The sequence below is a fragment of the Phaethon aethereus genome, assembly GCF_964289735.1.
Source record: "Phaethon aethereus genome assembly, chromosome: 3".
NCBI classification, from domain to species: Eukaryota; Metazoa; Chordata; class Aves; order Phaethontiformes; family Phaethontidae; genus Phaethon; species Phaethon aethereus.
Window position 1 is genome coordinate 104,422,988 of NC_138576.1, and position 22,503 is coordinate 104,445,490.

General features: G+C 38.4%; 1 protein-coding gene across 1 annotated transcript in view; it reads left to right on the top strand.

The window, feature by feature from the left end:
* The window catches only part of PPP2R5A (protein phosphatase 2 regulatory subunit B'alpha), a 44,865-nt gene extending 23,155 nt beyond the window's left edge, over nt 1-21,710 (top strand). The window contains exons 3-13 of the mRNA XM_081998209.1: nt 943-1,044; nt 6,847-6,939; nt 8,884-9,014; nt 9,201-9,260; nt 10,457-10,565; nt 12,983-13,036; nt 17,051-17,101; nt 18,071-18,190; nt 18,270-18,397; nt 20,545-20,646; nt 21,434-21,710. Of these exons, the coding sequence (XP_081854335.1) occupies nt 943-1,044; nt 6,847-6,939; nt 8,884-9,014; nt 9,201-9,260; nt 10,457-10,565; nt 12,983-13,036; nt 17,051-17,101; nt 18,071-18,190; nt 18,270-18,397; nt 20,545-20,646; nt 21,434-21,566 (1,083 nt within the window). The 3' untranslated portion in view covers nt 21,567-21,710. The remainder of the gene's footprint in view (nt 1-942; nt 1,045-6,846; nt 6,940-8,883; nt 9,015-9,200; nt 9,261-10,456; nt 10,566-12,982; nt 13,037-17,050; nt 17,102-18,070; nt 18,191-18,269; nt 18,398-20,544; nt 20,647-21,433) is intronic.
* The last annotated feature ends 793 nt before the right edge of the window (nt 21,711-22,503 follow it).

Here is a 22,503-nt window from a genome sequence, read left to right on the forward strand (position 1 = left end):
TGAAACAGGTTTGATCGAAAAGACTGAAGAGCTTGAAAGATGATTGGAAAAGTTGGGCTAAACTTGTTCCTGAAAAAACAGTAGGAAATGCAGAAATGACATTAACTCCATGTTCGCTTTTGTTCATGTTAAAGAGATTTAAAATCCAATATGTTATATCTGGCAGAAGAGATCATGTTTATTTTTCTTTTGACATCTGAAAGATTCATCTTCTATCCATCTTCTATATACTTCAAAAAAACCCTGAAGAAACTTTTCTAAATTCACCCTTTTGATTTGATATGGCTATATCATACTTGAAGTAACTTGGTAGCTATTTTTCTCTTTTTTTTTTTTTTTATGTTACTGTGTTAAATCAAAAAGTTATAATTGTTATGGATTTCTGACTTCCTAAAACCTTGAAACATCTTGAAATTATGAAAAGTGAAAAATTGTAAACAGTTCTTCGGTTCTTACTTGAAAGTGAGAAATATTTTGAAATTGAAGTTAGATATCTATTTTTGGGATTGTCTGCCTTACACGTGAAGAGAGCTCTGTTTAAGTCATAATTGGATAGGCATACTGTATTTGATGTCTTACATAAAACCTCAGCTCTCAATGTCACATAGGTAAAAATCGGTCTTCATAAGGGAAAACTGAATTTTTCTTTTAACTGTCATGGTTTCAGAGAAGATTTTTAAATATGACCCTGTCTAGCTACAAATTTGTAAAACAGCTGAGACAAAAGTTACTTTCTTTTCTTCTCATTGACCTGTTTCAGACTTTTGGCTATTTGGATTTAGCGGGTTTTGGGGGGGGAAAAAAAAGTGTTTTTTTGGTGTGTGGTGTTTTTTTTTAAGTTGGCTTTGTTTCATGTAATTTTAGGATAAAAGCAGTACCTTGCTGACTATCGTCTGTGGAAGCATAAAGTGATACAATTAAGCAATGTTTTTTCTCTTGCAGATTAGTTCTAATATTTTCAGAACACTTCCACCTAGTGATAACCCAGATTTTGATCCAGAAGAAGATGAACCAACTCTTGAAGCCTCATGGCCCCACATACAGGTATAAGATTTCTTTATGTTCAAGCCCTCTTGTAAGGCAAGAGCTATGGGTGGATACTTGAGTCATTTTTGTGCCTTTGGTAAGAATGCCAAAATTGCTTTTATAATATGGTTGAATTTCTATACTTGGGAGGGGGAAAAAATACTTTTTCTAACGTGTATAAATATGGCAGAATGTAAGTCTTCCAAATTGATTAAATACCTTTGTTTAACAGAGTGATTGCACTGTTAAAGCGTGGTATATGTATGTCATAAAAATATATGCATATTTGGGGTAATTATGCTCTTTACTTAAGAGGATTGTTTTCTGCACGTGAACAACTTTTTTGTGTGATTTCCATAAAATATAAGTGGCTGTTAACAGTTTGGTTTCGTGTCACAGTAACAAAAAAATGGACCAATAGCTATTTCTTGCTTGAAAGAAAAAAAAAAAAGGCTATCTCCTCATTCTTCTCACCCTGTTCCCTCTCTACATGCATAAACTTTACAATATAGGCCTTGTTGTTTGGTAACAGTTGGTTAGTTATTCTATTGTTGCACTCCTGTGCCAATCTCATGATTTTTATAGCATTGCTGTATCAATCACATGATTGACTTGCAGTACTGCTGAATTTTTTTTTTTTTTCAATTAACTGTTGAACAAGCCTAAATCACTTGTAATCATCGAAGTTCATATCTCGGGTAGTTCATTGTCAAATTTAAATAAGTACTTAAATAAAAGTTACACAGCAAAGGTCTAGTAGTGGGTAGAAGATTAGTAGCTACCATGCATCTGCATAGCATTCTCTCCCCTCTCTTAAGGGGAGTTGTAATATATCAATGAATGCTCTTATTTTAAGAACTGGACTTCTGCTATAAAAAGTACATGTTCAGGATAGTATTTGAGCCTTAAACCAAGTAGGAAACACAAAAGGTTATCACAAAAAACAACTCTGCAGGCCAAAGGCTGTGATAATGATTATCTGTCTTAGATATGGCCAATTCTAATTCAAAGGAGAAATGGCTGTAACTGAACTAGATGAGAGACTTGATTTTGGAGGGATGGGAGGGTGCAAGGGCTATGCAAATATGTCTTACAGTCAGTAGCGGCATCTGACTTCAAAATGCCCCTGTCTCTCAGAAGTGAAATTTTCTCAGTTCACTTTAGGTCATAAGTAAATTATAGTACTTTTTCTATAAAGACTTGTGTTTTCTGTGACCAGCTCACTTGTGCTTTAGGCTTGTCTAAGATAAATTGAAAAAGGTTTGTAGCCTGTGGTATTATTTGAAATTTTATTTTCAGTTCTTTGCTTTGCCCTTTTCTAAATGTGTTTTGGCCAGGCTGTCTGATAGTTGATTGTGGATTTCCCTCTCCTACATCAGTTGTTCATCCTGTCCTTGGAATATATTGCTCACTGCTGTTTTGCTCAGTTACAAATTCAGAATTCTATTCTGATTGGGCAGTCAGGTAGCCATTTTTCTGGGAGGGAAAAGAAAAAAATCTGAATCTCCACTCTTCTTTGGTTGAATCTGTTGGCATTTCACTATAAAATAACATGATAGGTAATGGCTTAGTAAGTTACCAGTTTGTGTAGTCACAACAAAAGACTCTAGAACTTCGGTAAAATGAGTGCCACTTGAAAGACGTTGCTTTCAAGCAATACTCAAGGTGGTTTGTAACAGCCAAACTAGGTTGAACAGGTGGGCATTAAAGCCACTGTGTATTTTGGAGCATGGGGAGTTGCAGAGTTGGTGGAATTGTTAGCTTAAAGCAGTAATACTCTGGTAGCCTCTGCAAGAAAGAAGATTGTATCACCAAATTAATAGGAGTTTATATTTCATAGCTCTTTGACCCAAGCAGATCAATTTTGAGAACCAAAATTACTAAATCCAAGAGTTCCCCCCGATGTAGTATTTCCAATGGTAATGCTTCAGTTAACCTGAACAAAGTTGAGCATACCTGTGTCTTCTTTTTTTTTTAAGGTAGGAGCCACCAATGTCTGTGGGTACAATCCGTTCTTGTCTCCCTAGTTTATAGTTGCTGTGCTTCTAAGTTTGCAAACATTAATGTATAGGAGGAGGGAGAGGCTCGCTATCCAGAAATGGCCATTGCAGCTTACTTCCTGAAATGCCTTGGATAAAGCTTCATGGATTTCTTAAGGCTCACAAGGATTTCCAAAGTTATTTGATACCTTTTTACCACTTGTGCATGTTCTAGGAGCAGTGGTGCTAATTATCAGGAAGCTAGACGATTCTGTAAGCATCATAACTGCATAAATAATCCAGTGCACAAAGCTTCCCTGCGATACAGCTCAGAAACTGGATTTTTGAGCACTAATTTTTTTTCCTGAAAGCTCTTCAAGAACAATAGCAACAGTCGTGGTTCTGGAGTTGCATGTGTTTGTATGAAGCATTCAGATGGTTACTAATGCATATTCTCCATTTATTAAAAATGAGACATGTAGCTGATTAATTTGTCATCATATATTGAGAATCTTGCATTAATATTGACTTTCTGTATTTTATAGATGAGATGTACCCTGGTTTTGACCCTAATCGATATCCTAAACTTAATCTTGGACAGCTTGTACCAAGATGTTACAGTACTATGCTTTAACTTAGTTCTTCTGCTTGATGTTTATTGCAGTCCCCATATCTGTTTATGGAGAGAAGCCGTAACTGTCCTTCCTTCCCCCTGCTTTAGGGGAAGCAAAACGTGCCAATTCAGTCTTCACTCATAAAAGGTGCTCTATCCCACAACAGCTCTCGCGGCTCCTCTGTATCCTTGAAGGTTTGAATAAATTTCCTCAAGCATGTGTAGGACTGTGCATCTCTATCTGTACTGTCAGTATCTTCCCAGAATATCCCATCTGTCACTTCCATGGCTTCAGTGTGTAGATGGATCTTAGTCATGCTGTGGTTAACCAGTATTCAGAACCAGTATCCCTTCCTTTCTCAGCTTACAGGCTTGCAAGTGCTTGGCAGAGCTTTTGTTTGGATCTCTGTGACTTTGCAATCCTTGAGTTTCATCCTGTATCTATTACTCCAGGCCTTCAGGATCAACTTGTCCTTTCTTATTGATAACCTGACATACTTTTTACCTTTACCTTTTCCTTTTTTTTACCTTTTCCTTTTTTTTACCTTTTCCTTTTTTTTACCCCTGGTGGTAGGTTCTGACATTGTGGCATGAACTAAGTGGTTATCACACATGACTATTCTTTGTTGTGGTCAGTGGTAGAAATACAGGAATTTATTACAGAAATAGGTAATTAAATTTAATTCCAAAATTAATTCTTATGAAGCTGTACTAATAACCTCCCTCCAGCCATATGTTTCCCATTTCAATACGAATAATGAATTTACCTTGTTTCTAGCTTGAAAAAGATAAGTAGAATCATAGAATGGTTTGGGCTGGAAGGGACCTTTTTAAGGTTGTCATCTAGTCAGACTCCTCTGCAATGAGCAGGGACATCTTCAGCTAGATCAGGTTGCTTGGAGTCCCATCCATCCTGACCTGGCATGTTTCCAGGGATGGGGCATCTCCCACCTCTCTGGGCAACCTGGGCCAGGGTTTCACCACCCTCATTGTAAAACATTTCTTCCTTACGTCTAGTCTAAACCTCCTCTTTTAGCTTAAAACTGTTTACCCCTTGTCCTGTCACAACAGGCCCTGCTGAAAAGTCTGTCCCCATCTTTCTTATAAGCTCCCTTGAAGTACTGGAAGGCTGCAATAAGGTCTCCTTGGAGCCTTCTCTTCTCCAGGCTGAACAACCCCAACTCTCTCAGCCTGTCCTCACAGGAGAGGTGTTCCATCCCTCTGGTCATTTTTGTGGCCCTCCTCTGGACCTGCTCCAACAGGTCCATGTCTTTCCTGTGCTGAGGGCTCCAGAGCTGGACGCAGGACTCCAGGTGGGGTCTCACCAGAGCACAGTAGAGGGGCAGAATCGCCTCCCTTGACCCGCTGGCCACGCTTCTTTCGATGTAGCCCAGGATATGGTTGGCCTTCTGGGCTGCGGATGCACATTGCTGGCTCATTTCCAGCTTTTTGTCCACCAGTACCCCCAAGTCCTTCTGGGCTGGGCTGCTCTCAACTCCTTCATCCCCCAGCCCCTGTTGATACCAGGGATTGCCCCAACCCAGGTGCAGGACACTGCACTTGGCCTTATATTGAACCTTATGAGGCTCACATTCCTCGAGCTTTGTCCAGGTCCCTCTGGATGGTGTCCTGTCCCTCATGCATGTCAACTGCACCACTCAAGCTTGCTGTCATCTGCAATTTGCTGAGGGTGCACTCGATCCCACAGTCTGTGTCACTGATGACGATATTAAACAGCCATGGTTGGTCTTTCTAAGACAGAGGATAGAGTATGGAAATATTTAAAACTATACTACTATACTAATGGGTTGTCTGTTGCCCAGCTGTTAAAAATTCTGTCCTATGTTGTCTGTGGTGCAACTGAGTGCTATTGTGTTTATGCTCAAGACAACAAATTAAGGCTGTAAAGGGAAGCTTGGGTTTAATAGAGTTACATAAAATTCATGTGCATTTGAACTGCTATGAAAAGCTCTTGTTACAGTCTGTCAGAGGGGAAGAAAGAGTGAAGGGGAACTTGTGTTTCTGAGTTTCTGCTTTGCAGATACAGCATACCCTCCTCGAGGCTATGCGTAACTGTCATCTCAAATGTTCTAGATAAAAGGTACTTACTGTCAAGCATTTCTCTCAAGTGAACTTCATAATTATTAATTACTCAGGTGTTGGCTCTCAGTTTAATAAGTACTCTTAGTGGTACTAGTTGAAATACATGCCTGTGAGTATGACCACAGCTCTGTGTGGGTTTTATTTAGAAATCCAGTCAGTGATGTCTTTATGTATCTAAATTGCATTTTAGTATTATTTCTAATCAGTTTTTTAACTAACATGGAGTTAAGAAATAGGTGTTGAGAACATAAGCAGCCCTGAATGTATCTAAACATGACATCTTTCCTCTCAATTGTGTGTTAGTTAAGAGTTGTCTTAGGTGTATTTTTATAAATCTGCCATTGTTATGGAAGTACAGTATTTTGTGTCTTGGACTTCTAATGAACCCCAAAATATGGGACTTGTGCTCTGGCTTCTTTGTGCCTCTCTCTGCTACCTCAGGCCCTTGCTAGCTCTATCTCCTCTCTGTTTTTCTGTCTGCGGGCATTGTGGGATCATAGCAGATGAGGGCTTGAACTCAATAAAAATAACACACTACAAAATATAAAAGGTGTTGAAGATAAATCTGCAGAAGGTTGTTTAAATTGAGCGTCCAGGATATAGAAACCTAATGTTAAGCTAAACTTTTAAGTTTCTGTGTATTCATTCAGCTTTTTAATATGACTTTAATTTTTGGAGTTTGCAAATGAAACTTAATTTCAGGAACACTTACTTAGCAGACTTTTCTTCATCTGTTTCAGGAATTATGTGATTTTTAGAGCACTTAATTTTACCCTCAGTGCTGATAAGTGTTTGGAAACTTATTTCAACATAATAAATTCTTAATATAGTAGGAAATGTGAATGTAATATTTAGAACTTGTTTTTTAATAGTGATTATTTTAGTAGACTAATAAATAATCTTTGACTCTTCTGGGAATTGAAAGTGTTCTTGATACTCACTGTAATTCTTTCAGTAAATTCTGGTAGAGGCTGTGAGTAAGCAGTGATGTGTTAGGCTTCAGTTTCCTTTTGTACCTTTTAAGCATGTGAATAGTCCCACTGACTTGGTGGTGGTGGTGGTGGGGCTTAGATCTGTGTTATGGTGTTCTTACTAATGTCAACATTTTCATTTCAATGTTTGTAGTTGGTGTATGAATTTTTCCTGAGGTTTTTGGAGAGCCCAGATTTTCAGCCTAGCATTGCAAAGCGATATATTGACCAGAAATTTGTACAGCAGGTAAGTAGAGAGTTTTGCCAGCCCCAGATTTAAAGATGACCTCTCAAGCTTAACTTATCAGATGACTGTACAGCTAAGGAAATATTAGAGCTTTCATATTGACAGAGGTTAAATTTTAGTTGTCCCAACAAGTGATTTCTGCCAAACACTAAATAAACAGCACAACGTACCACACAGGCTATATGCAGTTAGTAACTTCAGAAACACTTTTTGTTTTCAGGTATTCAGTGCTTTGCAATACAAGATATTTATAATTTGTAAATACAAGTTGTGTTTTTAATGATTTGTAACTTACTTCCAGTCAGATCAATAATGTGCTGATTAAATTGTTGTAGTGCTTTTAGGTTTGGCTTTTTTTTTTTTCATAGATTTATCATGGGAAAACTTACAGCAAACTTTTTTCCTGTAAAAAGCTCATGTACTTACCGTACATGACGTGTTCCTACATCTGCTAGCTTGTGTCTAGGTAGTCTCATTCTTTCTACTCTTGTGTGTTAACCACAAAAGGAGAATCCAGTAAGAAAGTATATAGGAAAATCATGCTTCAGCATGCAAAGTAACTATGACCAAGAAAGTGAAGTGAGATTTCATTTTAAATACAACTTCTCAAGGAATTAGGCTGTAGAATACTATAACAATTTTTGCCCAAGGCTAACTCAGTGGGGATTTTTTTCACCCTGTCAAAATACTTGTTGGTCAAGGAAAAGCTCAGTATCTGAAGAGTGACTGCTGGCAGGCCATCACAGTACATCAATAAAAAGTGAAAACATAGATGGACACTTTCTCTTCCTACCTTCACTGACTGCATTTAGTTTCCACTTATTTGGTTTTACTGTTCCTGTTCGTAGGTGTTTCCTTCTTCTGTTTTATTTGACTTTCCCACAAAATTTAGGCCTGAAGCTGCTGATGAACTATTGGCCATGGGTATCCAATTTACTAAATGACCCGTGGTTCTTATGAGCCATGTTACAGAGTTTCAATTCCTGACGTTTTCACTTGATCTTCCTCTAGAGCACGAGAAAGACAATGCAATGAACAGCTAGCTATATATGGAAAAAAGTAGAGTAGTGACCCTGAGAAATTCCTTCTAAATATAAAAATGAAATGAGCCTGAACAAAGTTCCTGAACAGCTGTTTCCAGTCCCTTATGCTGCTTGGTGTAGATATATCTAAGCTCACAGACTGGACTGAGCAGGAGACTGTAGTGACTTTTGAGCTAAGTTACTGACTTGTTTAGCGCAGTTAGCATTTCTGAATATGATCTTAACTTGGACATGCAGGGGAAAAAAATAACTAAAATAATTGTCTGTAATGGGATTGGAGTATCTTTTGATGTCTTCAAGTGAGTATGGTCTTTTCTGTATCCTTGGAAAATTTTCTACAAGAAAAAAATGTGCAGAAAACCTTGCTAGCTTATTGTGGCATATAGTCTGTATTAGCAGAGAATCAGTTAATAATTACATGTCTTATAATGAGGGGGTCATAAAATCATTAATTGTGAAATTTCTTGTATAGGAATACTTTTGCTTAACCTTCAAGACAGGTAGCTTTTTGAAATAAGCAGTATAGGATTTTAATTAAGAAATTGTAAATATCTGACATGGATTTGATTCATTCTGATTTCTTAAAGACCAAGTGTAAACCACTTACCTAAGGTTTGATAATCTCGTTGTTTACAGTTTCATTTTTATTTTGATAGTGTAATAGTTGTTGGAATGGTTTTAATGTCTGTTCCTCTTTCAAGGGAATGAAGCTGCTGGTTTATTTATTTTTTTAAAAATCAGCTTTATTTTGAAAATAGAATGTTGATATCCAAATGAAATTTTTGGTTAAACTGATTCTAATTTTTCTAATGTGAACTTGTAAATTAAAGCTCTAATCTGTTAATAACATAACAAAACTTAAATTTTTCAAAAATAATACATTTCGATTTTATTTTTAAAGTTGTTGGAGCTCTTTGATAGTGAAGACCCACGAGAACGTGATTTCCTAAAGACAGTTCTTCATCGAATTTATGGAAAATTTCTTGGTTTAAGAGCATTCATCAGGAAACAGATTAACAACATTTTCCTCAGGTATGCTGTGTGTGTCTGTGTGTGTGTGACTAGGTTGAGGAATGTTTTATCTTGCCTTCATGGTCTGGGTTTGCAGTGATTTATTCTTGAAATAAAAGACCTGGTTTTGGTCTGTGATCTGGCTTTCAAGTATTTGAAGATTATTAAAGGTTTCAGTTTTTGATGGTTGTCTTTTTTTCGTAACAGGTTTATATATGAAACGGAGCACTTCAATGGTGTTGCTGAACTTCTTGAGATATTAGGAAGGTAAGTTTGATCTGACACACAAAAAATATAAAATGTTACTGTGGGTGTTTGCTTGGGAAGGGAGGGAGAGGAGAATTATAGCAACGAGTGATGAAGTGCAGTCACTGATTAATAGTGTCTGAGTTACCATGTGAATATCAAATTAGGATATAAATTATTCTTTTTTGATGCAAGTTTTAAAGATGGCTGGCAAAATATTTCTCAAGGGTCCTTGTTTGTCAGGAATATCTACTCTTGCGCTTTTTTAATCTGACAGATGACTTGTTCATTTTCTGAATCAAAGAACATTAACTTTTGCCCTTATGCTGAATGAAATGCTTTAATCATCAGCAGGCTGGTTTTCTTTAAATTCTATTCAGGAAAGCGTTTTAAGTGCTAGGGGTTTTTTAGTTATCTCTTTTGACATTATTTCACTAATTTTTAACTTTGAAGTTTTTTGTGGTAGTATCTTACTGTTTTTCTAAAACAGTCACATATACTTCACAGTAGAAAATTTTATAAATATTACTGGTCTAACTGAAAATCCAAACATTGTGAAACTATTGTGGAACAAATTTTCATGAAAAAAAAGTGAAAGGGATACCATTATTTTCTCAGATTTATCGAAAAGGTAGTGGTGGTGGGGAAAACCCAACCTTTTCCTGAAGGACTTTTGTCTGTTATACGACTCATCAACTCTTAAAAATAGGATTACTGAATCAATGAGACAACTTTTTAACTTTGTTTTTGGAGGGAAAGGTTGTTCAACAGTCTCAAAACAAATGTTCAAACTGCACTGTTAAAATAGTTCAAAATTGTATACTGTTTTTTTTTTTCTTCTGCAAGTTGCTAGGGATTGTGGGTGAAATGGATGGAATGCTTCCTGATGCGTCTGTCTAAGCTTTACAATTAGACAGCAAGACTTACTGTACATGATTTTACTTAATGGAGGTCATGATAAAAATACTTCAGCTCATCTAATAAGTATTATTTGACCTCTGCTGTGGTTCTCTGGTATTCCTACCAAGAGTCTAAACTCGCATGATACCAACATTTTAAAGGTTGTGCATATGTGGAGCTATTTTTATGGCTTTAAAATAATCAGTTTTAGAAATGGAACTGGAAACGGAATGTCTCTTGAATTTACAGAAATTCTTGACTTGCTAGGAAAAAGTTCTTTTTTAATAAAAATAAATCCTGCTTATTCATGTTTTCAGTATTATCAATGGTTTTGCACTGCCACTGAAAGCAGAACACAAACAGTTCCTTATGAAGGTTCTGATTCCCATGCATACTGCAAAGGGATTAGCTTTGTTTCATGCACAGGTAAGCTTTTGTCTATTTCTAAGAGTGGTGGGGTTTTTGTATTTGCATTTGAAACTAAATTTGAAGCAGTATATGTTATAATAGCAATATTCAAAAGTATTTGCAAATTCAGTCACTGGTGTTTTTAAAGATCTTGCAGATCTTATCTCTAAATGTTAATTTTGGGATAATATTTAGCATGTATTAAAAGTGAAAGAAACAGCGAGTCAAACTGTCAACTGCAATGGGAAGGTTTTTTTTGCTTGCTAGTCTTGTCGCACCTTAAGCTTCATTTAATCCCAGGGCCTTGTGCCATTACCACTTCCTTTATGTAACCTAAATGCTGTGTATAAAGGAGCCTTGAGTATGGCCAGGTACTTATTTCAGGAGTGCTTTTTTAGTTCTAAAACCATACCAGTTATGGGGAGGAGAATGTTGGATATAAATGGCAGAAATGTATAGTAGCTCTCTGGGTCAGCTAGAAATTATGTAGATCCATGACACGCTGTCAGAATGCTGCAGTTCTTCATTCGACTTCCATTCTTACACTTTGCACAGACAGTCGGCATTTTATTTGAGGAATAGCATATATCCTTCCCAGATGTATGGCACTTGAGTATTGAATACGTTTGATGCAAACTTGCAAGTAATTCTGCTGTGGCTAATTAAAAACTTGCTTTGTTAACTTAGCTTGCTAATGCAGCTCCTTATAGACTAAAGATACAAGGAAGTTAGTTTCTAATTAAAGTGAAATCATTATGACTATATGGCCTACAAATGGGATCAAATCAAGAGCTCAGTTAGTTCTGGATCCTCATATAAAGTTTTAATTTACTTAAATCACTTGTGGTTTATTGCTGTGCAATAGGCTGCTCCATGGAATGAGTCAGTGATAGGAGAGGGACCAGTCACTTGCCAAAGGTATTCTCACTGATGGATCGGGACAGCAAGCTATCCTTTTTGCTAGGGTATGTTTAATCTCGTTCATCACTACCTGAAGGGGTCCTATTAATTCAGCTGTCCTGTGTGCCTGGAAGTAGAGTTTTGTTTGCTGACCAGGCTACTCGGCTATCCCTTCATAAACTGCTAGTGCCATGTGCAGTTTCTGCACTGTGTGTTTCGGGTTTTATATTCTTCTGAAGGTGTAAACCAGCATTAAATCTGCTTTGTAATCTGGAACGGCCTGGTTGCTTTGTTGCTACAGTACAAGTTTAGCCTACTCTTAAAAGTTATAAGCCTTAAAGCTGAATTAAGTTTGAGTCTTTGTGCCTTTGAACAATAAAGCATTAGTGTACAATACATATAATGGGATTTTATGAGATTAATGTGTGAAATTTATTATTTTTTGAATCCATGCGTATACATCCTTAGCCTAAGGGTAAAAGGAATAAATTAGACCTGGTATAATTACAGCATTGTAATTATCTGCTTTGGGATAACAGATTAAATAGAAAGGAAAGGTAATGCTTGAATTCAAGCATACTAAGTATTGAAATGTACATGTAATGCATGTAAATAACTTTTGTCTTTGCTTTATTATGTGAGATGAAAAATAATGTGACTTCTTAAAATCAGTCTTAATGGAATCTAACATTGTAACTGCGTTAGTAATAGGATTATTGTATGGTTTCTGTACTGGGCAGAGGTATGGTTGTGTAATTACTTAACTATGTGCTAAGTGACTAAATAAAAAGTAATTATGTAACACATAATATCACACTTTGGCCTGAAAAGACACCTGGACAGAAATCACTAGGGGCTGGGAGAGCATGCTGGGGACGTAATCACATTGCGCTTCCCCCACTTCATACGCTCTTCCAGAGGCGTTTGTTGTCGGCCGTTGCTGGTGTCAGGATGCTCAGCTGGACAGATGCTGCCTGGTGTCTTGTGGCCACGTAATACGTTAAAGTTCTTTCACCTGCAATCTCATCGCTGAATGTTGCACACTGTAGATGTCTAGTACTTGACTGTAGATGTCTAGTACTTGAGCAATGTGCGCTCAAACCTGTTTTAAAGCTTCTTTTTTTTTTTTTTTTTACTGGAAGTGTCACCTTTTTTACCCCAGTGTAGATGTTTGAAAACGATAGTTTTGTAATGTTAATACAGGAACTGATGTTGAGAAAAATCTGTCTGGATACTGGATCTGAGTTAGGGAAGTAGCTGTCAAGCTTAAAAGTAATTTCTAGGATGAAAAAATTAAGATTTTTGGGTATGCAGGAAGTTGTAAGATAGAGCAGGCCTCTACATCTCGCTGTTTTAATTGCTGTTTTGTTTAGTTTGGAAGAATTTGAAATGGCTGTGCAGGGGTGTTTTGGGTTGGGTCCCACACCCCCCCATTCAATCTGAAGTCATTCTATTATAAGTTGTGATATTTAGTTATGCTGCAATGTCTAAATAGTGTCTGTTTAAACTAAATAATCATATGACTTACATTCTAGCTCGCCTATTGTGTTGTACAGTTCCTGGAAAAAGATACAACTTTAACAGAGCCTGTAAGTGTTTTTCAGTTGAATGTTTTTCTATTTTTAATTTCAACTAAATATTTCAGTCTAACTTGTATAGCAGTGCTATCTGTGCTGTCCTGATTAAAGATCCATAGGCAAGGGGGGGAGACAGCGGGGAGGGAGTTTTTAAATCTAGAACAATTGTCAAGAAGATTCTGGGTTTGAAAGGGCTCTTAACCTGTGACCAAGATAGATAGATCACAAATTTAAATAAAAGTTTGAATGACTGATATCATGCAAATTACCTTGTATGAGAGCGCTTGTAAACAACTGTGTTACCTCCTGGTAAGAACTAAAATTTTAGTATATTTGGTGCTGATGGCTTGTGCCTAGCCACTGCGTAAAGTTGAAATATTTTAGGGAATAAACAATCTCAAAATAAAAGTTGGAAAGAATAACAGCACTTTATTCAGGCAGAAAGAACTGAAATTCCAAATGCAGTGTTTCTGTTCTGTCTCTTCAGTTACTGGGGTGCCTCTTGGCAGTTACAATACAGGTGCTTCAGGCATCAGTGGCTCTTGCCAGACTGAATCTCCTGTGATACATATTGACAGCTCAGCTAAAAAGAGGTTTGCAGTGCTTCATGCAAGGGCTTTGACAATGCCCATAAAGAAGAGTGCGGCTCAGGGCAGTGCAGCTGCTCATGGTGACACAGACTGATGTCGGACCAGCTAGAACAGAAACTGGTTTTAGTTGGACAATCAGAAATCTTTGTTAGGGGGATGTTGATATTTAAATACTTTATCCCTTTTTGAGACAAAAATGAGGAGCTTATGCAAAATCTGACCCTTTCTTCATAGAAAAAAGATAAACAGCTTTGTGGAAACAATCTAGATAGTAGATATTCACAATGGAAGCTTGCCTTTTTGCACAACCACTTAAGTACTGGTGTTCCTCATCAGAAGACAAGTTACTCTGTACATGATGGAAGGTGGTTGACCTGACCATCTATACATTTGCCTGGTATACTTGAAGCATCTTCTTTCCCCCTGTACTGCAGTGTCGCCAGCTACACTGGTCAATAAGCTTATTTTGTTGGATAGGGTGAGAAGGGAATTGCGTAAGCCTTATTCCTTAAGCCAAGCGATAAAACAACCCAGGCATTTTGACGGTTAAAGTTGACATATGAGCAGAAAATGTGTAGTATTACATAAAAACCTGCAAGTTTGAATGAAGTGACAACATGACAAAGTCAGAACTGCCTGATACGAATTTATGGAACTGTGATGCAGGATTCAAGCCCAAACTCTGAAGTGAGGAAGGCAGGACTTTTGAAATAGGAGTACCATAGCGCGATTCTGAGACTTCATCTGGACTATAGCGTATACAATTGTGGTTGCCTCTTAATCAGTCAAGATGAATTCAGAATGGAGAAGATACAAGAACTCACTGCAGAGTCACTGCCTGTGCTTGCTTTGGTCATTACTCTGTGTGTATAGTAAAGTTGGCTTTATAAAGGAGTAAAAGTTAATATGATAAGAAGTGACGCTTTAAGAAACTTTCTGAAATGCTTGAAAAGTAAATGTTAACATTTGGGGCAACTGATGAGATAGCATTTGAAATTTTTTTTTGGCTTTAGGTCAAGTAATATTTTAAGAACTCCATGAGAAGGCTGTCTTCACGAGTACCTTACTGTTGTTTTTTTCTGGCAGGAATTGTCACTCAGGGTCAGTTCAGAGGACATTCAATCCGAGCTCTTGTAACTATGGTAGTCTGCCTTAGGTCAGTCCTGATGTTTGCAGAGCTGACAAGAAGAGTTTGTTACCTAACCCTGCTAAGTGCAGTGGCCTTTACGTTGAAGAAATCAGGCTAAACATGCAGTCCTTGTACATAAGATAAGTTTTCTAGCAGGTGCCAACTGTTGCAAGTCACTTTATGGGAGTTTTGTAGCTCAGGGAAGAATATTAAGAGTTTTGTGTAGTAAAATCAGCAAGATTTCAGATCTGCATTCATGTTGAATATTTATTTGAATGCAACCTTTGAATATAAATATGCATGTATCAGCTTTTTAATATGAAAGCGTAGTCAAGCTGGAAACTGATACTGTGAGAAGCAAGGAATAGTTATCTTGTTGAGGTCTGCACTGTTATATTCGAAACATGGTATTTCTTCATCACGTTGAGAATATGAATCTCTAGCGAAGCATATTCAACACTCTTACAATAACAAGTGCTGGAAACTGGGCTCTGCCAGCTAACTCAAATTTTATGCTTTTGAGACCAGTAAATTCATGCTCCAGTTAGAGGTGCATGGTAGGTTCTCACAGCTTTTCTTTGCCAAATGTGCTTGTCTGAAATTTTTTGGCTTACTTGCATTCCTCTGGAGGAAGGGAAGGTGTCAGTGGAATGAGCTATTATACCTGTAAATGTTCGGGTTTGTTCTTTAAAAATACAAAATCTCAACGGTAAATAGTGGAGTCATTCAGTTACGAGCTAATTAATGTAAAATGGCCCAGGGTTTAAAGTGTATTTACATGGACTACTTTAAATTATGAACCTAGAGAAACAAATGTAATTAATTCATGCAAGTCTGACTCCTTGAGAGCCCAGGAGAAGCGACTGAGTGCAGGACTGACAGATGAGGGAATCGCAGTGAAATGAGGGAGCCCAAAACTTCTCCTCCTCCCCCCTCCCTGTGCCATCTGCCCCAGCTCTTCTGCTCTGTCTGTGGAGGCAGCGAGGTGGCCAGGTCAGCACTGGCTGAGCAGTTCAGGGAGGGAGCTCTGCTTCTCTGGGCCAGGCGGCAACCTTGTCGCCTGCCCGGGCTGACCTGGACCTCCTGCTCCTTCATCAGGTGTCAGATGCTGGCGTTAGTAGTTCAGTTGTCTGCATCTTTCAGCCAGCTAGGTAGAACTGGATGGTCAAGGCTCTGTTAAGGAATCTCTTGTTTCCTTGTAACTTGCTTTGGTTTTGTGGATTTGAGCATAGGCTTTACCAGCTGCCTGAGGCTTCTGCATTTGCTCGTTGTCATTTGAAGTGACATTCAGCTTTGTAGTAGCAGGATATGGGAGTATCCTAGGATAAAGACTTGCGGGCACTTAAAAATCATTAACTTTTTCTCTGGAAGGTCACTTTTGATAGTGCATATAGTTGCGAGTAAAACAGCCAGCTGGGAGGATGGGACAGGGAATCAACATGGCAAAAACCAAATGTGGAAGATATTCAAATAGTTAAGTAAGTTTTACAGTTGGATACAATCAATTAAGTGCTGTTGTATGATAAAATTAGAGATACTTTCCTCAGAATGAAAGCTTATAAGGCTCTGAGAATGTTTCTGCTTTCAAAACATACAATAACTGCTTTTTTTTAACCAGTAATTAATTTTGTACTTTAGATGCCATGTCAGATGTGCGTTCCTAGGAGACGGGCCTCCAGCCTTTGTTTGTTGTGTGCTTCCTCCTGGGGGCTGTACTTTCTAATTGTTTCCCAAAAGTTTTTTCCCAGTCTTGTGGAAGATAGTTTCCAGTATAGAGACTGGAATGTATGTTCTCTGTAAGTTCACATCTTGTATTTTATTTTTTTAGTTTCCACTCTTTAGCATTTCAAATCCTAGAAGAGAGAAGGAAGTGGCGGAGGCCATGGCTCCTCTGTATAGCCCTGTTTGCGCAGTCAGCGTATACCGCTTGCTCTGGGGCTTCAAACCTTGACGCCAAGACAGGTGCTCCCCAAAGTGTGGATGATTAGAAGACAAAAAATACTCTGGGAAATGTAGCTACAGGGCAGTTAGCATCAAAGCATCACAAAATGAAGTTATCTGTGTCCTATCAATTAATCTATATAATCAAAGACTTGTGAAGTGTTAAGGGTCTAAATTATTCTGATAACTCCAGCAAGATAAATATGTAAATGAGACAGCGCAGTATCTCTTTTCAGTGGAACTACATTTAGCTGTATTCGGTTTTCACTGAACCTCTGGATAAGGAAAAGCATAGTACTTTTTAAATCTTATCAAATATGTAATAGAAACTTGTTCTGCTTTAACCCGTTTGTGTTTTTAATATAGGTAATCAGAGGACTGCTAAAATTTTGGCCAAAAACTTGCAGTCAGAAAGAGGTTGGTTTTGTCTCTTGTTTTTGGTGTCTGCTGTGATGTAAAAATGTGGTGTGGCAGGGTCATATAGCGTACCTCTGCTGTGCTTGTCAAGAGATTGTGCAGAAAACTTGCAGTTCTTGAGGCGCTCGTCTTTAGTCATGCAACTCCATGCAATTGTTTTGTATGTCTGTTCTTACCATGGCATTACTATGTTAAAGCTATAATAAAAGTGGCATTCTAATTAAGATATTGTATAGAGAAAAAATTTTCTGAGGAAAGTGAGAAGTATTTTAGTGGATACAGACCAGGCTGGAGGTAGTCTCTGCAATGCGATGCAGACTTAGCATTTGAGAGACTGAGTAAGTGTCTGGTAAAGCATACATACATTCTTGTTCCCTAGTATAAAAATAATTTTAAATGGTCTTGGGAAATGAATTTTTTTCTGGTTTCTTCTGTGTAAGTCAAGAATCTGTTTTAGGCCACTAGATTCCCCTTGCCTTCCCAGCTCTTTAAGTGGGGTCCCTTAACGCTGTTGTCCCTGTTGAGTAGTGTTAAATTTTTCCATGCCACCTACCTATTGTTCTGCTGGTTGTAATTTAACACCGGAATTAACTATTTATCACTTCAGAAGCTACTGTGGAGACCTCAGATAATGGTAATGTCTGCAGCCATGCCTGAAGAAATAAAAGTGCTCTAGTGGTTTTTTAACTGTAAAAAGCCATATTCTGCAGAAGGAGCTCTGTGAAGTGTTCAGAGCAACTACATAAAAGAAGAAATCCAAGATGAGAGCTGTAACCTGGTAGCTGAAACCAATGATTGACTTCTTTCAGGCAGCAAAAACCCTGTGGATGTCTAATGCTTTGTAATTACCTAGAGTGTTCGTTGCAGGATTAGTGACTAATGTATAAACTGTATTTTGTTTTGTTTTTGTTTACAATGGTGATATAAAACATTCTCATACTTTTTAATACATTTCTTTTATATGAACAGGTAATGTTTTTAGGTGAAATTGAAGAAATCTTAGATGTAATAGAACCGACACAATTCAAAAAAATAGAAGAGCCTTTATTTAAGCAAATATCCAAGTGTGTGTCAAGTTCACATTTTCAGGTAAAAAAAAAAAAGTATTAAAAAAATAACTTGTAGTAATTTATTTTGTGGCTGTTGACCCCTAAACTTTGTGTTTCAGGTTGCAGAAAGAGCTTTGTACTTCTGGAATAATGAATATATTCTTAGCCTGATTGAGGAGAACATTGATAAAATTCTACCAATTATGTTTGGCAGTTTGTACAAGATCTCCAAAGAACACTGGAATCCGTATGTAATGTTTAACTTTCTCTATAGTACCATAAATAAATTGCCCACTGTTTTGGGCTTGGATTGTAAGCTTGTAAACGTGACTTCATTTTTACTTAAATCACATGGAATCAGTGAGATTATGGGTGCTAAAATGGATGTCACTTTCAGCTATATTGTGCTTTTACTGTTATGGTGGAGACCTGGAATTTCTTGAACAAGGATGAGGAAATTGGAAGATGGTCTTCATGCTGTAATCACATTTGATCTTACGCGTTAGTTAAAAATGCAAATTAATATTACTTAGACAAAAACAATTTCCAAGGGGTGCTTCTGCTGTATTTATGCTTTGCTGTCCTTCAGTACTTCAGATGAACAAAATTTTGTCAGTGTCTCCATCATAGTTATTGCTGCCCAGTGAGACAAGAAAAGGAAAAAGATACTATTGGAGAAGAGCAATGCCTACCACTACAAAGGATGGTAGGAATAGAAATGAGCGATTACTTCATTTCACATTTCATGTCACAAGTTAAATATTAGTATTCTTATATCATGTTTGACAGAAGCAGTAGTTATACTGAAATACTAAAAGGCAAATCTGCTTGCGTCCAGCATCCTGAATTGAGCTGCAAGTCAACTTGCAGAATGCAACGCTCGTACAGGCGAAGGCCAGGGTAGGCAGGAGCCTGCAGCAACTCTGAAGTAAATCAGATGTCCTGTTTTAAGCGCTTAGAGGCGCTGAAATTATTCTGAATTTATCTAGATGGTGTGCCTAGTTGCAAATGTTATCAGCTGAGACTGAATATAAATTTTGGAGAACTAGCTCTTGAAGCAGTAATAGCGCTTGGGAACTCAACAAATTTGAAGGATGTCCATCTTGCCCTAGCTGCAGACAGAAGTTGCCCTTTATGAAGGACGTGAAAGCCACAGGACAATTGTATACCTTGAGGATGAGGAGGTTTGGGGAAGAAAGTCTAACCCTTTGGTTTTAATCCGTTTTGGAGGGCAGAGGAACGTGCTTATATCCATCTAGCTGTCCGATGCGGACTTAACTACTTGCTCAAAGTAAAGCTTTTCCTCTCAGAAAACCAAAACCCCAAATAACAACAAAAAAAAAAAAAGGTGTGTAGACAGGCTAAGTGTAGTGCGCGTTCTGAATGAGTGCAGGGCCTCTGACGAGTAGCTCGGAGACTTCCTAGTGCCACGGCAGACAGAGTGTCCTGAAAAGGCAAACCTGGTCCTTTGGTTACTTCCTCGGATTTTTCCTTTCACTCGTTTTTCAAGGCGACAAGACTGCCTGGCAGCCCTGCTCTGCAACTTAGTCACTGCTGCTGTGGGAAGGTGAACTGCTAGCGAGAGGGAAGATGGGGAAGACAGTTTACCTACTTTTTTTGATTAGCGATATGCTTAATGATCGGCAGCTTTTTAATGTTTAATTTTATTGTTATTTTTGCATTTCTTTGCATAATTAAGAGTGGGTTTAAAGGAGAGAAGTGGCATGATACTGAAGACAATTTATTGAAATATGACTGCTTTCACAAAAAGAAGAGTAACACCTAACGTAGAAACAGACAGGCATGTCAGACACAGCCAGTATTGCTCAAGCTCTTTAGTTTCTTGAAGAAACTACAGTACTGGAAACCATTACCTGATGTTCTCAGTTCAGTTCTCCAGCTGGGCACATGCAGCAAGGCTGTCTGCTGCCCAGGAGCGCTTCTGGTAGAGCTTCTAGTAGCTGTATCAAACCACGTGCCTGTGGTTCCTCTGCTGTGTACTTTTGCCCAGTCTTGAAGTTACTAGCCAGAAGTTTTATTTTTCTAGACTCTCATATTTCATGAGTCAGATATTACAAAATTGATGTTAAAACTCTGTTTATTAAAGGTTAAGGTAATTGAATGGCTTTATAGTACAGCCACAGTACTAGTAATTATATCCTGTGCAATTACAAGAGTCAGGAATTTAAGGTTAAATAGCCATTTCAAAAAATGTTTAAATATGCATTTTATTAATTTACAGAGGAAATGATAGTAAAGGATTTTGTTTCAGAAACTCGTGACCTTACAGCAGCATCTTAAGAAGCTCAGAGTCCAAATGAGAAACTGAATGCTTGTTTACTGAGGTTAATTTTGCGTTGAGTAATTCTAATGGTTGTGCTCCTTCTCTTCTAGAACGATTGTGGCACTGGTATACAACGTGCTGAAAACCCTGATGGAAATGAACGGCAAGCTTTTTGATGAACTTACAAGCTCATATAAAGCAGAAAGGCAAAGGTACCGATTCTTCTTCCAAATGCACGTTGATGAATACGTATCTAAAATGTACCAGCTGAAAAGAAAACCTCGCTGTTGTGGCTGTGGGGTTCTGTAGTGGAACTGCTCATCACACGTTGGCTGCTGGGTGCCACTCGGGTGAAGCGCCCATGCAGGTGTGTGTAGGTGCTGTGGCGGGTGCTGAAGCCCAGGGAGGCCCCAGCTCCCCGTCCTCCCCAGGCCCAGAGCGCGCTCTCCTGCACAATAAAACTGGGCTCAGCTGCTGCTGCTGCTGCGAGGGGCCGGCTGGTGCTGGCTCTGCTGCTTCAGGGGCTGTTGTATGAAGAAAGCTGAGCTGGAGGACACTTCATAGCTCAGCTAAAACCTCTCTCTCACCCTACTAACCTACTCAGCAGCCCCGCTGGAATAAGGGAAGCAGGGCATGGCTTATCCTAGGCCAGCTGAGACCACATGCTAAGTCTCCTTCTTTTCTCCCCGAAAGATGCTTAGTCCCTTAATTTGTTTGCATGTGATAAAGAACCTCCTTAGAACTGCAGTCATCTGTGCAAAGCCACACTGCAGGAATTGTCTGAGTTTGCTGGAGCAAAGTTACGGTTTCACCACTAATGGTTACCAGTTCGTATGCTCGCTTTTTAACAGAGGAAACTGTAATTGCCTCTAACAATAGCCTTGGAGAAAAGTGTACAAGAGGAATTACTAGATGTAAATTCCAGTTGTTAAGTAACTGCGTCTCCACATTGCGCTTAGAACAACACATCTGAAATTGCTACCTCACTCTTTTCTACAGAGAGAAAAAGAAAGAATTGGAACGTGAAGAGTTGTGGAGAAAGCTAGAGGAGTTAAAGCTTAAGAAGGCTATGGCAGAAAAGCAGAACAGCACTCACAGTGTGCTAAATGCACACAACACAAGTGCCAAATAAAAGAAATGACCACCTCTACTCGGCAGATGTACTTTTTTGTACCCTTTTGAAATATAAACAGATTTGGAAAAGAAACCTCATCAGGATAATAAACAGCCAGGTTTTTTCTCTGGCAAATGTAAAGATTTGAATTTAAATACAGCAGTTAAGTGATGTCATTACCACAGCATATTGTAAATTTGTCTAATTACTGATATACTGTCACTTCCAATGTTTCATAGAACTGAATTATCATCCTTAATGAGTGAAATAATTATGGGAGTGGTGAGAATTATGACTTGAATTTTTGATTGTGTTGCACATAGGTGGTATAGTTTGCTATGTACATTTTTTTCCTTGTTTTACATGTGCTTTTCACATTGCTGCATACTTCGGTTAAGGTGATAGAAAAGGCTTCTAGTTGTGCTGTATTTTCTCAAATGAAACCAAGGTAGGCTACCAGTAACTTGAGATACTCAGTGCATGCCCCTTCCAACACTGAAAGGAACTCGGATATGGTGCTGTCCTGGAGTTCCTGACTGGATTGAGATTTAGGTGTACTGAAGGCTGACATTAGAATGAGGCCAAGTCGGGAGAGAAAGCCAGCTTGAACAGGTTGGGGTGGTCCGGGCGTCGGACCTGCCACTCGGTGAGTGCCTCTACCTCCTTCTTGCTGCCTCTTGGTCCTGGGCTACTTAGAGATTTCTTCCTGTTACAGCTGAGGATGGAGCTTCTTCCAGAGAGCCCATCAATGATGCTCCTCTTCAGCCCAAGGACTCCCTGTGGAGCAGTGCAGGTCTCCAAGGCTACCTTGGGTGTTTCTGCATTAGTTTTAGCATCTCATGGACTGAAGAATGAGACCAAAATTGGGGTGGTGGTTTTTTTTTTTCTTCCTAGTAAGGAAGGAAGGATGTCAATAACTATTTCCTTTTTTGATTTGAAGAAAATGCAGTCTGTT